The 15,885-nt window shown below is 51.5% G+C and overlaps 1 protein-coding gene across 1 annotated transcript; it reads right to left on the minus strand.

The window, feature by feature from the left end:
- Window positions 1–502: 502 nt before the first annotated feature.
- Window positions 503–15,203, minus strand: NOP53 (NOP53 ribosome biogenesis factor). The gene is made up of 13 exons (XM_020787203.3): window positions 14,953–15,203; window positions 13,236–13,300; window positions 12,979–13,063; window positions 12,574–12,782; window positions 9,410–9,480; window positions 9,207–9,302; window positions 8,748–8,852; window positions 6,827–7,045; window positions 4,903–5,078; window positions 4,659–4,725; window positions 1,883–1,959; window positions 724–780; window positions 503–570 (listed from the first exon to the last, which is right to left on the minus strand). Exons 1-13 carry the CDS (start codon window positions 15,171–15,173, stop codon window positions 564–566), a joined length of 1,455 nt encoding a protein of 484 aa, XP_020642862.3. The 5' UTR covers window positions 15,174–15,203; the 3' UTR covers window positions 503–563.
- Window positions 15,204–15,885: the final 682 nt, after the last annotated feature.

Genomic DNA, 15,885 nt, shown 5'->3' on the forward strand with positions numbered 1-15,885 from the left:
CATCTTCAGGAGTAACACAGAAGGGAATGGAAGGATCCAAATTTTGTAGTCCTAGAGGCGACTCCAGCTATCACCTGAAGCCATCGCCTGCTTCTGTCTAATTTGACCATCTGCAGGGGCTTCCCCCTTTCTCCCATTCCGCACGACTTTCACATCAAGTCAACCTCCTGCTCCCCCTGTGTTTTGTGCAACATCCTGTCCGACAGACAGATCGAAGATCTCAGAAGGTGGCATCCTTTGGGTGACCCTCTGAGTTGGCTGCAAAGCCACGATACTAACGGGGATTTTGGAATTACTCGGCGTAGACCCAAGTGAACACAGACTTAGAACAGAAGGGCCGGCTGTGGGTTGAAGTGAGCTACGGAAGGGGTTTCCCTCTCCGAATTAAGAAGTGGGGCGACGACCTTGATTGTGCGCAGATTCTCAAGACCAACTGGTGGGGAAAAAGTAGAAAACGAAACAGAACAAAAACAAACAAAAACCAGGAACAAAGGTGCAGATCTTGGGGTTATCAATGGTGTTTTAATGAAACATGAGGGGACAGGATGAGTTCCCGGGATGCTCTATAACCTGCAGGAAGAGAAAAGAGGAAGGGACAGGAGAGAGAAGAGAGAGAGAGAGAACAACAATGATGAACTGAGGCAGGGAGTCAAAACCCAAAGTAGTTTAAACAGTTCTATTCAGCCAATGCTCAGCAACTCCCCTCGCACGATGGCGACTTACGTGATCTCCCGGAAGGCACGTTTTTCAACGTATTTCAGACGGTATTTCCTCTTGAATCTGAAAAGAAGAGCACAGAATCTTTAAAAGACGCCTACCTCTGGTTTACATCCTGTGGAAGAATCAATTAAAAGAAACAGAAGTGTCTTTAAGCACGAATATCTGCCGACAGCCCACGAGGGCCAGCAAGAGTGTGTGACTCCGAGGCCAAGAGATCACCTTCGCGCCAAGGTTTTGCTCTCATCAGGTCCCTTGAGGTTCAGGATCTAAAGAGCCTTCATGAGAAAGGCAAGCTTTTCACTCGTATGATTTCTTAGAGACTCAACCCTTAAACTTGTGATTTAATTTCATCACCCAAGAGCTGCACAGAATTTTCAGTTTCTGTGAAAATATTAGAAGGTTCTCTGATTTGGCCTGTTCACACACAGAAATCCTTGCGTGTGCATCAATCTCTCTCTCTCTCTCTCTTCCTATCTCAACCTCAATGGGTTGAAACGTGTCTACTAAGGGAGTCAGAATTGAGGGCTCAGACAGGCTGGCCCTTGGGCCCCAACCCTTTCGCCTTTGACGTGGCCTCGTGAGCCCCTCTGAAGCCGAATTTGACTCTCAAGCTTTAAAAGGTTCCAAAACCTTGCTTTGCATTCAGCTTTCCTGCCTCTTACAAGAGATGACGCCAATCCTTGTTGCGATCATCCAAATTCATTCCTCGTCACGAAACCTGTCCACATTCCCATCGCCTCATTTTTGCACAAATATATCAGAAAATGGGAAAGGGGAAATTAGCATTCCCAGGAGGGCCTGTTCTATGAGCATCCATCCCTGGAGACTCAAAAGTCACTCATGGAGGGAACTATACTCCCTTCCCTGTTGGGTCTCGAGGGCAACAAGAACGGATTTGGGACCAGAGGGTGCCACCCAAGCACTTCTAGCCTGGCGGTTCAGTCCCTTCGTGCAATCCTGGAAGAGGGCCTCTGTTTTTCTCTCCGCCTGGGTCACCCCTCTGGCTCGTTTCCTTCTGATCCGGGCCTCATTCAGAAAGAGAAGCAGCGGGCTTTCGGCAAAAACTCCCCCCCCCGGCCGCCCCAGCCATTGACAGAAGAGGAAAAGATGGTGTCCCAGCGACTGGCGGTTGTGCGAAGGGGCGCACGGCCCTCTCACTCACTTGGCGCGCTCTCTTGGCTCTATCAGGTTACGCTTCTGTAAGCTCTTGAAGCGGTCTCGCAAGATGCTGCCTTCAGGCTGGGGAGGAAGGAACAAAAGCACCACATGAAAAAGGGTGTGTGTTTGTGTGTCCGCGTATTAAGTGCAAGGGATTTATTCCTGCCAAAGCTTCCCACGCAAGCACCCTTTTCTTGGGCCTTGCTGGTGCCTGGGGTGTGTGTGTCCCCACCACTCTTTGCCACGGGTGAAGAGCATTCCCGCTGCCGTCTTTCGCAAGGACCCTGAAACCTTCCGGGCTTAGGCTCTGCCCACAGACCAACGAGGGACACTCAGTTACTGATAGGGCTTCCTATCTAACAAGATGCTACCCTGCAGGCAAGCAGAGAGGGAAACACGCTGGGCAGAACCCACGGCTTCTAGGAAGGAATAATTTAAGCAGTTCTCCCTATTATCCCATCACACTGGTCTGGATCCACCTTCAGGAATATGCAGCTGTGCAAGTAGTCACAGAGCCCCTCCACCACCTCCTCACCCTTCCTAAATACAGTACCCTGGGGGGGGTGGAACCAGGGTCCCTGTTTCATGGGGTGACCTGTGGAGTGGGAAGGGAGCACCCCCAGCCCCGAGAAGAATGACAAAACCATTATGGGAGGGGAAGGAAGATTCCACATCGTCTTTCTGCAATGCAGGGCAAGTTTATCATGGGCCACTTTATCACAGGGCATTTCTCCTTTATCTTCCCCTCACATGACAACAATATCATCCTAGGTCTTGGAGACAGGCATCAACGAAACGTCCAAGCTTCTCGACAACCACCTATGAAAAGTGCTACAACAGACTGCCGAAAACCTAAATCGTTTTCCATGGAACATCCGGCTACATTTTCTCTCCTTAGGGAGCCAAGGCTCACTCCTGCTCCTCTGCAGCGAAAGGGTTGGGGGGGGGGCGGAACAGCTCAGCCTCCCTCCCTCCCTCCTCTGTACTCACACCTCCAGCACAAACTCTGCAGGGTGCTGGGAGCGCAACTTTTCACACATCAGCTCCTCCAGCACATCCGTTGCCTCCCCCCGCCTGCTCTCCTGGGCTGGGAGTGATTTTCATGAGCTGTGGAGCCAAGGTGTCATGAAGCCTAGGGAGGGAGGGAGCAACAGGGTGGGAGGTTGGCTGCTTCGGGAAAGGCCCATCTCCGGGGCCTGGAGAGCTCACAGGCTGGCGATGCACCACTTCAACTTAAGTTCCCAGCTGTAGGACTGTTGAAAAGACACCACGGGACAGAACAATCTAGTCACGCTCCCCTTCTGCTCCCACTTTGGGGTGGGAAAGAAGCAGACGGCCTTGGTGGTAGGTGCAAAAGATGCGAACCTCCTTCCAAAAGGAGTTTGTGGCTCCTTACAGGCTAACAAACTGTACCTGGCCAAAGCTTTAGCTTCTGCCAAATAATACCTATTCATCTTTTGGGTGCCATGAGGGTCTTTGGGTTTGTTTGTTTGTTCTGCTTCGACAGATTAAGACAACTTCCCTGCCAGGAACTTCTACAAGCATGGTCTCCCAAAGAAAAAAATCAGAAGGAAGAACAGAGAGATGAAAGGAAGTGTTTCGCCTTCACATAATCACTTGTAGGATTCTCTGCTACACAAAAGAGCAATAGGTGGCTACTGAGATGGTTAGCTTTGGAACTGACACAATCTCTCTCTGGACTACTGAAGCCAGAGGTCGGCCAAAAAAAAAAAAAACACCCTGCAGGCACTACCGGCAGAGTAACAGGTTTTGAAAATCAACGATACGGCCGTTATCTCCACCAGGCTCAGCTTGCGACTCTCCCTGTGGTGTGAATTCCAAAGGAAATGGCCTGCAGGCTTTTGACCGAAGGGATGTTGCTGCTGCTGAAAACTTCCTGGGGTAAGGATAACTTATGCTACCGCGCACATTCCTTAATGTTAAGACAGCTGCCAGAAGCAACGATGAAACCCGAGATGAAGAGAATGAAACCAAAGCGGTGATTGAGAGAAGGAATGAGGTTTGAGTTTGGGTCCCCAGGAGCAGAATGAGGGTCCACCTGAAGACAAGCTGGCGGCAGGGGTGGGCTACGAGACCGCAGGATGCAAACCCAGAGAACATGGAGGTTTGGAAGAGAGGTAACTAAGGTTTTCCCCCACCCCTGCCCCCCAGCAGCCAGTTTTAGGTCCAAGGCCGGAGGGCACTCCTGGACATGGGGAGGTGGGCATCTGTGCCAGAAAAGGGGGAGAGGAAGGGGCTGGGTGCCTCAGCTCCCCGGTCCTCGCCTGCTCGGCCGGCCCAGGGAGCCCCTGGTGACCTTCACATTCCCAGCAAAGACTGCTGCAAATCCTCCGAGCGCAAGGATGGGTCTCATCATTGGACACCAAAGTCAGGAAGGCTCAAGGAAAAACAGATCCTCGCCCACTCCCACCCCGAGCTGGTGGTCCTCCCACTGGGGATATTACATGACCACCGCCCCACCCTCACAGGCCCCATGCCTCTCCCCACCTAAAATGACAAGTAGGCTAGGCTGCCGGACCTCTCAGACAAGCAGTGGGTGCCTGATCCAAGCAGGCCTTTCAGGAAGGCTGGCTCCGGAGCAGAGGCTGACCCGAGAACACACCAAGGGGGCCACAGAGAAAGGACAGAGGAAGCTGGGCTGCAGGAGGCTCGAGAGGATGACCAAAAGCAACAGTGGAGACCACCTTCGGGACAGCCCTCATCTGCACCAGACATCTGTTTTGCCAATCGCAGGCCGTGGGAGGCGAGCACCCACTCACCTTCAGCGTCCTCAAGGACTCGGCCAGTTCGGAGCTCAGCTGCACGTCCAGGTCAGGATCCTCATACCTGCCGTGCAAAGGAAGAACAGAAGCACCGGTTTAGAGACCGAAGACACCCGACAGGACGCCGGTGCTCTCTCCCGTCCCCAAGGGCCTGGGGCTCTGGGTTGCCTCTCGGCGGAGGCGTCTCGGCAAGGCTCCCGCCTCTGAGCCTGCCCGGCTCGACCCCCAACGGCCCTCTTACTTCAGTCGGCCGAGTCGCTTGGGCTTGTCGGCTTCGGCCAATCGCTTGGCCTCCCGGGCCTCTTTCCGGCGCTGCAGTTCCGCCTCCCGCTGCTTCACCTGCAGTCGGAGCGACCGCAGCTGGAAAAGCTCCTGCCGCCGCAACCGCGCCGCCTTCTCGCTCCGTTCCCGGGCTCTCTGTGTGCAAAGAGGAAGACGGGGTGGCAGAGCGGGTCTCGTCCCTTCTCTCCGTTCAAATCCCGGCACCCTCTTCCGCTGAGGACCGCCCCCTTTGCCTTTGCCAGGATGAAATAACTGGGCCTTTCTCTCTCTTTCTCTCTCCAGATAGGGGAGTCTGTCGGCTGGCGCTCTCCTTGCGTCCGCGTCGCCCATGCTGAGAGCAGATGGCAGTGGAGAGGCTCAGCCAGATGGCCGTGCGTTGTTCACGAACCGCAGCAGCCCTGGCGGAGGATAATCAAACTTGCCTTGGCAGGCCGCCCAGAAATCAGCCCCAATCCCAGTGTCTTCTCAAGGGCAGCTCAGCGAGAGCCGGGCCATGGCAGGGGCTTAGGTATCAACACGGGAGTACCACAGACAGAGGCCTATGTGCGCGCACACACACGAAAGAAAACAAGGCTATGGGACGACGTATGCACGCAGAGACGAGCCTCTGCACGCTGACACAGCTGCTACTCTGTGCCAAGAGAATCCAAATTTTACACCAAGGAGGAGTTTGGTCTCACAAACCCAGCACAACAGACTGCATATTATTTTTTGTTTGCATTTTATTCTGGTTCTGCAAGCGAAGGGGTAGGAGAAGCTGCTCCCAAAGACAACTAAGCCCTGCCTTGAGGCACAAGGAAACCTGCTTAAACTGCTCTCTGCTCAAGCTCCTGTAATTTTCTCAAGAAATTCTGACACCATTTTTAATTTATATCACAACCTTGTCCTTTCCAAAGGTTGTTGGCAGTGGCCTAAGAGAGAGGCCTTAAACAAAGCCTACAAAATTTTAAAATTCAAGAATTTCACCAGAAAAACTGATTTTCTAGAAACTTTAATTTTTCCCTTCTTGAGAAAACGAACCCTGCGCTCGTTCCTGAGTCCTTTCGCCCTCCCATCGGCTCGCGGTCAGGCCCAGATCTCGTTTACAGTTAGCTGTGGGAAAACGAGTCACGATTCCTTCTGCCGTGAATCTCTGCGGGGACGGCTGTTCAGCCATCTTCATCTCCAGACCAAAGTCATGGGGCAGAGGCTGGCGCTATCGCCACACATGGAAGAGGCTCTAGGCGCCGAGTTACAGAAACCAACACGGTCAAGTGGCTAAGAGTTCCAGAAGCCAAGCAGTCTAACGCAGAAACCTCGCCTCTGCTCAAAGATCAGATCATGGCTCTTGCCAAATTCCGGGTTTCTCCTAGCTTTGGCCTCCTGCATCCACAACGGAGGCAAGACACCAGCCTGGCTAAGGATCCACACACACACAGTATTTTTTCCCCCTTGGCTCTCCGAGCAGTCTGAAGCATTAAACCTGTGCTGTTATTTCGACAGTTGCAGGAAAACCAAGGCATTCCCGCTTGGAGCCAGGGCCACCCTCTCTTTCACTTCCACCGAACATGTCCGGGTCACCCCACGCTGCTGGGAAGGAGACGGAGGCCTCCGCCGTTCTTCGAAGCCCGAGTCACCGTCAAGGAAAACGGCACCCCGTGAAAACACTGCAGGGGAGAATTCTGCCTGGAGCAGAGACCACTTCCCCCCCCAAAAAAAACTGTCTCGGCACCACAAAACCCTAGGTAAGGGCAGAAGTCCCAGAAAGATGAGGGGGCCTGGAGGGGAGGGGGCTTTTATTGAGACACCCAGTCAGATGAAACAGGGAGACACTTCCGAGACCGACAGGTATGTGCTAGACGGAGGTCCAACCAAGATCCTCTCCACCGGAGGGGAAAACTCACCAGCCGTTTGGCCTCCTTCTCCTTCTTTCTTTGCCGCTCTGTCTTCTTTTCTGCTGTTGCTGCCGCCGCCTGGGAACTGTGAGGGGGAGAGGCAGCGCCTGCCTGCTCTTCTCTTTCCTGGGGCTTCGACAGGCTTTCCTGCTGTTGCTGCTGCTGCTCCCCATCAGCCTCCTCTTCCTCCTCCAAGAGTCCCTCACACTGCTCCTGGAACACAGTCTCCTGCAAATTGGGGGGGGGGACAAAGGTAGGAAAAAAGGGGGAAATATACAGGCTGGCCTCATTGAGGCCACATTCTCTTCAGGTGGTGACCCTCCAGGCTGGGGATGATGAGCGTGACAGTCCAAACAACCTGGAATGCCTCCACGGCAGAGAAGGCCATTTTAAATCTGCAGAGTGTGCCCAGGTACAAGCAAGGGCTCCTTCCCACTTTTTTATTCCACCCGGTGCCCTCTGGTCAGCATGCCAAGCTTCTCCTAAGGGGCAAGTGGGAACTAGATGAGGTTTGCACAAGGCCGTTTTGCAGCAACACCAGGCCAAACCCCGCTGGCAGCCACTGAACGGAGATCCTGCCACCGCATGGCACCAGAAAAGGGCAAAGTGCCCTCAACTCCAAAGCCACACCACTCTGGGCAGGAGGGGGGGGCACAACGCCACCCAAATTACCTCTACCGCCTTGTCCCTAGAGCACAGAGCTGCCTTTTGGATGCTGGCAGGCCGAGACGTACCACATCTTCCAATGGATCAACCTTAACCTTGTGAGGCTCTGGGCTGAGATGCTAGGCAGGATGTGGACTTCCCCTGCAGGTGGGAAGCTGCTGCTACCCCACATGCCAGGCCTTGGCACCTCTGGGAAGGATTAGTGATCACTTCGCACCGGCCAGCACATCCCCTTAAACCGATACAGCCTGGAAGTGCTCAGGCCTCTTAGTAGGCTAAATATACCACCTCCCCTGGTCAAGCCTCTGGGAGAGGAGTGCGCCAGGAGTGGCTCGTTTGCGAATGGAAAAAAGGCAAGGCAGGTCTCGCTCTTCCTGGTTTTCATCAACCCAAAGAGGAACTTTTGGGGAAGAGCGAAGGTGCTGAACCCCTCCCTCTTCCCCTACCCGCCATGATAGGCCACTGGTTGATCTCGCAGGCTGAGATGTCACACCTCACCACTTTCTAGGACAGACGCTCGGAAGGAATGAGAGACGTTTATAAGAATTATACGCATGTTCACCTAACTCTATGGGTTGCTTAGCTGCGTTCCTTAGAAATTTATCAGCGTTACTCCTGGGGTGAAAGGGGAGGAGTGGCTAGGGCAGACACTCTACAATTCTCATTCGAACACGATGGACCCAAAGAAGCCACGGCAATCGACTCTGATGGCTGAGTCAATACACATCCCTAGGAATTCACTGACGTTCCTCTAAGGCGAGCGCAGGAAAGTGGTTACGGTGAGCACAGAAAGGCTGGCTGAACCGCAGGGCTTCAGCGAGGACTCTCCGGAAGGCTCTGCAAACAGGCTGGCTCAGCTTTCCTCAGCCTGTTGCCATTTGAGACCTTCGGGCTGAGAACTCCCACCTGTCCCCGTCAGCCTGGCCCTTGTGAGAGAGGGAGCGGCTGCCCGAGGCACCTGGAAGGGACCAGGTTGAAGGAGGCAATGGATCGGTCAACCAATCCTACCCCAAAAGTGTTAAAACAGAGCTCTCGCTGCCTATTCTTAACACAGTTAAGAGCAGATGTATTGTTGTTTCTTTAAGGGAAAGACTATTTTTTCCCAGACCCCTCCTCCTTCCTATAGCCTCTCACTTATTTGTGGGAAGTGGGTGCAACCTTCAATGGAAAGGTCCTTGTTGTCTTCTCTTCCTGGGCTCCGGGCAGCTTCTTGGCCCTCTCTATTCCCTGTTCCCTTTCTCCCCTTTGTGGGCAAAGCGCTCACCTGAGTGGGGGCTTCATCTACGGTGGGAAATTTCAGCTGGCGGTCCAATTTTTCCTCCATCTTCTGTCGCTTCAGCTCAATTTCATGGGCTTGGAGAAGCAGTGACTGCACAAAGATTGGGAAGAGGGGGGAGAAAGAGAGGGTGTGAGGAATGGGAAAAGCTGGCTTACTGAACACCCTCTTCTCCTTTATACAACTTTTCCAGGGCTCTTAAAAAAAATGCCAGATTTACCAAAGAATTCCCCCCTTCTCTTTGCAAAGTCCAAAGGAAAGCTTGCCAGAGACTGCACAAGAATTTCAAGTCAAGACATCCTTCCGGATACTTGAGAGAAGTCAATATAATCACCTCTGTTGCTTCTTTTTGGAATAAATTGAAAGCACATCCAAAAATACAACTATATTCACACTGGGGGGGGGGGGAAGTATAGCGCTGCCTACTGCAACAAACCTCACAAATACCTGGTGGGATTGGAAACTAGGGTTGTAAGACCCTCCTGGCGAGATGACTTCCACGGCTGGCAGCTGGGATGGTGTCTTCTTCAGCCTCTCTGGACGCTGCAAAAAGAAAAGAAAGACAGTGAAGACTAAACCGGTTTCCACCACCAACAGAAGCAGCTCTCCTCCCGCTTCCCTCCTGTTCACCCACAGACCCTTCAACTCACCTTTACTGGCTGTTTTTTGGTCTGTTCCAGGAACCAGGTATCCTTCCCTACTAAGGCTTGATCGAGTGGATCTTAGAAGATCAGAAAGGAAGAGAGGAAAGAAAAAAGAATATAAGGAGAACTGCTCAAGCCCCCCGTCTGTGCTTCTTCTGAGTGAGATATACAATGTTTATTTGGATTGGGCTTTGGGAGCCAGACAAAAGAAAAACACATTATTTGCTAACAAACCGTTAACTATCTTGAGCTCTTAGAATAATGCAACCCGTTATGGCCTTTTGACAATCAAGGAAAACAGAATCTCAGCCTCTTATAATAAGAGTCTCGCGTAAGTCTTAAACATCTAGGAATAGTAAATGACCAGATTGAAACTCTTCTATTTTATTTTTTCATTTAGCTTGCATACAGCCCAATAGCATGATACACACTCTAGTAGAATTAATTGGAATGAGAACCCACCACTATGCCTTTTCCAACTATGCACCTGATAAGATTTAACTAAAAATACCACTACTTGCTTCTCCAAGTTCTCACAATCAGCACAGGGTGAGATTCTCCTGCTCCTCCACAGGCTAACCCTGAAGGGATGATGGAGGAGAAATCTCTCTCCTTAGCGCACTAATCACCTTGACTGAGGGATATGGAAGAGTTTTAAGTACTGGTCCTAATCTTTCCGAAGTGACAGTATGTTCCCTGGGGAGTGGGGGGCTTCCCTAAATTTGTGGCTTAAAACACAGCTCAGAAAAAGGAAGGGAAAGCCGGCACCACTACAAGCAAGAGGATTGGGGGGGGGGGGCTTAGCTCTTTCTGGAGTGGCAGGATCACAATCCCTCCCGTCACCCACGGCGGCCCCTGCTTTGCCGTTCTGCTTTTGTTTCCGCAAGGCTGCCGGTGGCAAACACCACAAAGGGTAACAAGGACTGGAACCAGAAAGCGTGGGAGAGCTGTCACGTTTCCGTTGCCCACCTGAACCGGAACGCGGCCCCGAGGAAGGTCAGGTGGTGATTCTAAGACACCGAGATTAGCCTTGAACCCTTGGCCCCAGGGGATTGGGTGTGGAAGGGGGGAAAAGACAAGGCAACCGAAAGGGATAAAGAGAACTCCGCGGGAGGAAAGGAAAGAGCCACCCCCGGAAGGGCCAGCAGGAGGGTGCCAACGGCCACCCCTGCAGAAGAAGAGGTAGCTGGGCAGGAGATGATCGTGGCCCCACCTGATCCTCTTTGGAGCCAGGACTCCCTCAGAAAGCAGCCTACGTGGGAGGGATTCCCTACCAGGTCAGAGAGAATCCTGCAGCACCAGATGGGCCTCTGCTTAGGGCGGTAGAGGCTTTTCCTTGTCCCCCACACCGTCTGCTCCGTTTCCCAGCTCACACAAAGCCTGGTGACTGGCTTGCTAGCCTCCATCGCCCCTTTCCCCACAACTGAAGCTGGTGGGAGGATCCATGATTCACAGCTCTTAAGACCCTCTTCTTGTGCCTTCAGAAATCCGCACAAGAGTCAGATACAAAACGCTCCAATATCGACAGTGTAGATGTTGTGTGTGGGTGTTTGTGTGTCCCCAGCTCCTATGAGCGACTGAATGAGTGCTGACTTCTCCTGGCGAAACACTAAAAATATTCACCAAGCCTCTGACTCAGACCAGCCTTCTCCAACCTGGTGCTCTGAAAATCAACTCATTCCTACCTTCGAGCCTGAGTAGAAAATTCCAACCAAATGGCACTGGGGTGGGTGGGTGTGTGCTTAGAAACACCCACCCACCCCCAACGTAGTGGAAACCAGCTTTCAGCTCAATTTAAGTAACAAGCAGCATGTCCAGAGGGTTTCTGTCATGAAAGACTTTGATCCATAATTTTTCTACTCTATTCCACAGGAAGTGAATTTTATTCACAAAAGCTTGCATTAAAAGTCTGATTTTTAGTGGTCCAAATAAAAGTACTGGCTCTTGTACTTTCGCATTTGTGTAAAGAACCATATGGCTATCATTTTTGGTTCCCCCCCTAAAAATGGGTCACGTTACAAACCCCATCCTTTCCAGCCAGGGGAGTCACTGAGGTGATGGTCATCGGTCAACGTGAAGGACAACTGGATGTTTTGCCCACAACTCAAACATCAAACCTGAAGAAACCACTGTCTCTTGGAGCAAACTAGGAAACATGTCATTCTATGCTAGAAGAATCTCGGCAAGCAGATCCTTTGTGGGACAATTGTATCTAGATTAAACTGCTAAAAAAACACATTCCAAAGCAAAACAGCATAACATCTCACACGCCTGCTTTAAGGCATCCATTTAAATCATGCCATCTGAAAACAGTTCCCGTGCACCCCAAGCAGCACGAAAAAGCAGGATCCAGAAGACAGTTTTTAATACAGGAAGAAAGCAGAAAAAAACGCAGGCTCGCACCCATTAAAGAAAGGCCAAAACGACATAGTTCAGATCGAGGGGCTGGATCTGTGAAGCCATTTCCACACACTTCAAAAGAAGTTACATCAAAAATTGGGGAAGCTGGAAACAACAAAGTGTGCTGTAGAAAAGAGGGCAACAGAGGGTGGGGACCGAGGGGGCAACACCACAATATACACTCTGCCACTCTGACTGCTGGTTTCTAGCATTATCCCCAGGAGCCTGGAAGAGAAGCAGTTCCTCTTCCTTCAACAGCAGGGAAGGTACCTGGGGAAATGCAAGTTGGACCGTCATTTTGACAAAGTGGGGGCATCAGAAGCACTCGGCTTTGCAGAGGAAGCGTTGGACAGCTCACAGGTTGAGGTATCTCTGGCTGCAGACCCAGAGGTTGGGAGTTCGATTCCCCCTCCCCCAAGGAGCTTCCTGGACAGGTGCTAGACTCAGTGACCCCCGGGACCCCTTCCAGCTCTGCCGTTCTAAGATTATTATTATGTTTCAAACAAGTCTTATTCCTTGCAACGCTTCTTTGGCTTGTGTGCCCACACCCTTGCATTTAGTAATGTGATAACAAAGCCACTTTAACCCACCGAGACTTGACAAAGAACTCATCCTCGCCAAAGAACCAACCCACCGCACCCTTCTCAGAACAAGGACAACGAAAATGCCTCCTGCTCAATGACAATTCACAAGACCTCCTTCTCTTCCTAGGGCTTTTAAGCAGAACATCCAAAATTCTAGGTATGAGCTTCTCTCACATCTTGACTTACTTGAGTCTGACCAAATATCATAAAACCCCCTTGAGGGGTTCATGCCGGCATCTGTTTCTGTGGTGCTGGCATTCACTGCTGGTGTCCTCTTTAATCTCTCCTGAAGGAGGCGCTCTTTGCGGGGCAGCAGCCCTCTCTCTCCCAGCTTCTGCCATAACTGCTGTTTCCTCTTCAGCTTCTTGCCATTGGGGACCTGATGCGCAAGGACACTGAAGGAGACAAAGGGAAGGGCTAGCTCAAGCTAGGCCTGGGGAACACTTGCACCAGATCATTCCGTCCCCTTTCCCCTTTCCTGCATCACAAAAAAGCAAATCCAGAGGTTCACACCCAGGAGGGTGAGATATCCTAAGTACCAGAGAGGTTAAGAATTTTGCCCCACCTCAAGGAAAAGAAGCAACAACTCACTTTTTGGGTGGAGGCACTTTAGAATCTGGCTGTAGAATTAAGTCAATCCTCAAGGGTTTATCTTTGGCACGCTTCTGTTTTTGGCCTGAGAGAAAAATACAAGCGCAGAGTTCATCGGGATGGCACAGTGAACAATCTGGACCACCCAAAATGGGAAGTGACCAATCCCACTCCTGACGTCCACTTAAGGCTCCCATTTCTCTGGGAATTCAGATCCAACCAAGAGTAACTCTGCCTTCTTATTTGCCACACCTTACCTTTCTCTTCGCTGCTGACGTCTACAAAGAAGAGGCTTTCATTTGGTTTCTCTGACACTGGTTCTCTGAAGAAGAAAGGGAGCCCGTTAATTCTGAACGAACCCTGAAATGTTCTCCAGTCCTCAAACCACCATTGGAGCCCTTAGCCTGAACCCTGCCCCCTTCTGCTGCCTCCAAAGATCGATGTAATTACCTGCTTTCCTTCCCAACAAGACCATCCTAATTTAGGTCAACTACAATATGCTCTAATCCCAAACCTTCTCCTTCTAGACCCAAAATATACTCTCCTTAGGACTCTGAACACACTAACCTCATCTGATGTCAGAAGGAGAGGAAGTCAGGAGTTGACTGGAAGACTGCACAAGGAGACGACCAGGTAAAGGGTCCTGCCTGAAAGCCATGACAGCCATTGCTGTCAGCTGGAGTTGACAAAAACTAAGATAGATGGGCCAACGATCTGACTCAGTATATAGCCCCTTCCTAAATTCATATATTGTACACTTTTTCTTTCAACAATGCTGGGAATGGGGGGGAGGACCCTCATGTACTTCAAAATCCATGTATAGCTCTTATACCCCAAAAAATGTAACTAAAAAGCATAAACAGTTGATTAACATGTACACACACACGTTATCTCTATTAGGGTTCTGATTTCATCACCACATGACATCAAGTCAATTCTGACTTTTGGTGACCCTTTTTTCAGGGGTTTGCAGGCAGAGAATACTCAAAAGTAGTCTAACCTCTCCTTTCTTCTGGGGGCAGCTCTCAAACTGTGCAGCTTGCCCAAGGCTACTGAGGCTGGTTCTACTTGCCGGAGGCACAGTGGCGGGGGGGGGGAGGAATCAAAGTCCCAACCTCTGGCTCCATAGCCGGAGACCTAGATCACCGAGCTATCCAGTACATCCCTTTGATGTATCCTATAGCACAGTGGTCCCCAACCGTGGGCCTCCAGATGTTCTTGGACTACAACTCCCAGAAGCCTTCACCACCACCTCTGCTGACCAAGATTTCTAGGAGTTGAAGTCCAAGAACATCTGGAGGCCCAAGGTTGGGGACCACTGCTATAGCATACCCCATGTCTCCAACTTCCAGCAATTCCACGGCTGGCCCCTGGATACAAGGCCCTCAACCCTGGCTTTGACTTTATCCCCAGCTACTATTCCTCCCTTCTCCACCACCTCTCCAGAGCCCAGCCACGTCCTCCTGAGGCCTCTTGCGTGCCAGCTAAATCCGTGAGGCAGGTCAGGATGAGACAAAGCCCAGGGAACTGGTTCATCCACTGGTGGCAAAACGGAAAAACAGGAGGCCGAGTCTCAAGCCGTATAAAAATATTAACAACGCAGACTTTATTCTGATCTAAAGAGCTTCACGCTTGACAAGTATCAGTAGAAACCTTCAGGAACTAAGCATAATATAAATTATACGATACATACACGTCGAAGCTGGTAGAGACCAAACGAGATGCTAAAGTTCTAATAAAGCCTGGTATGTACTTTATATCAGTGGTTCCCCAACCTTGGGCCTCCACATGTTCTTGGACTTCAACTCCCAGAAATCCTGGCCAGCAGAGGTGGTGGTGAAGGCTTCTGGGAGTTGTAGTCCAAGAACATCTGGAGGCCCAAGGTTCAGCTTCCTGGAGGAAACCTGCCCAATACCGGCTCGGTAAAGGGTCTGCCTGAGGGGCCGGCCGGCCTCCCTTCCCTTCTCTCCTCACCCCAACTGCCTCAGCTCGGACGACGCCTCCTCCAGCCAGTCTCCCAGGTCCCGGCCGAGCTGGGCCTCGGGCCCCCGCCACCGCTTCCAGCCTTTCTTGCGGTTCCTGGCCCCTTGGCCGCCCACACGCCGCGACTTGGGCCGGCCCGGGTCGCGGGAATTGGGGCCGAAGCCGAGGAACGAAGACGTCCCCTCAGGACCTCCCGACGCCGGCGCCGCCATCTTGGGCCACGAGAAAGAGAAGAGGGGGCGGAAGCGGAAGCGGAAGTGGGGCGCGGGAAGGACACTTCCGCCGCCGCCGCCATTTTGGGAGAGGCAGGCGCGCCGCCTCCGAGGCAACTTCCGGCTGGTGAAGAAGGGCTTTCAACCCATAGAGGGTAGAGAAGGTCATAGTCAACCGAAACTTCCGGTACTCCAGTGAACGCTAAGATGTTGTGGGTCTCGTGTGAGATTTTAAAAAACCCTGTTGTTTTCGACAACGGTTGTGGCTGGAGCAGAGGCAGCTACAATACTGACTTAAGGTGGCAAGATAGTGGGAGAGGAAGGATGTCTAAATTCATGAGGCAACCCCCGAAATTTTTTTTTGCTAAACCACACAACACTTTCTAGGTGCTGAAAACCACATTAGGAAAGACAGTTGCAGATCACAACTGAGCTTAACCTAGGAATAAGTCCTGCTGAGTTCCTTAGTTTGTGCTGTTCACGAATAAGGGAATAAGGACAGGGGGGGAAAGCCTTTAAGGTGTGATAAGACAGGTGTGGAAGCAGCCGCAGAATACAATCCATTGTGGGATGATGGCGACATTATAGGCACACAAGAAAATGTACCCTTTTTTGTTTGGAAATATTGTGACTCACATGCATACAGTGAAGGGACACACAATGATCCCTCTCCAAAACTTACACTGATGGGAGTTGTAGTCTAAGAACATCT

Source organism: Pogona vitticeps, chromosome 9, assembly GCF_051106095.1.
Source record: "Pogona vitticeps strain Pit_001003342236 chromosome 9, PviZW2.1, whole genome shotgun sequence".
In the NCBI taxonomy this organism is placed as follows: domain Eukaryota; kingdom Metazoa; phylum Chordata; class Lepidosauria; order Squamata; family Agamidae; genus Pogona; species Pogona vitticeps.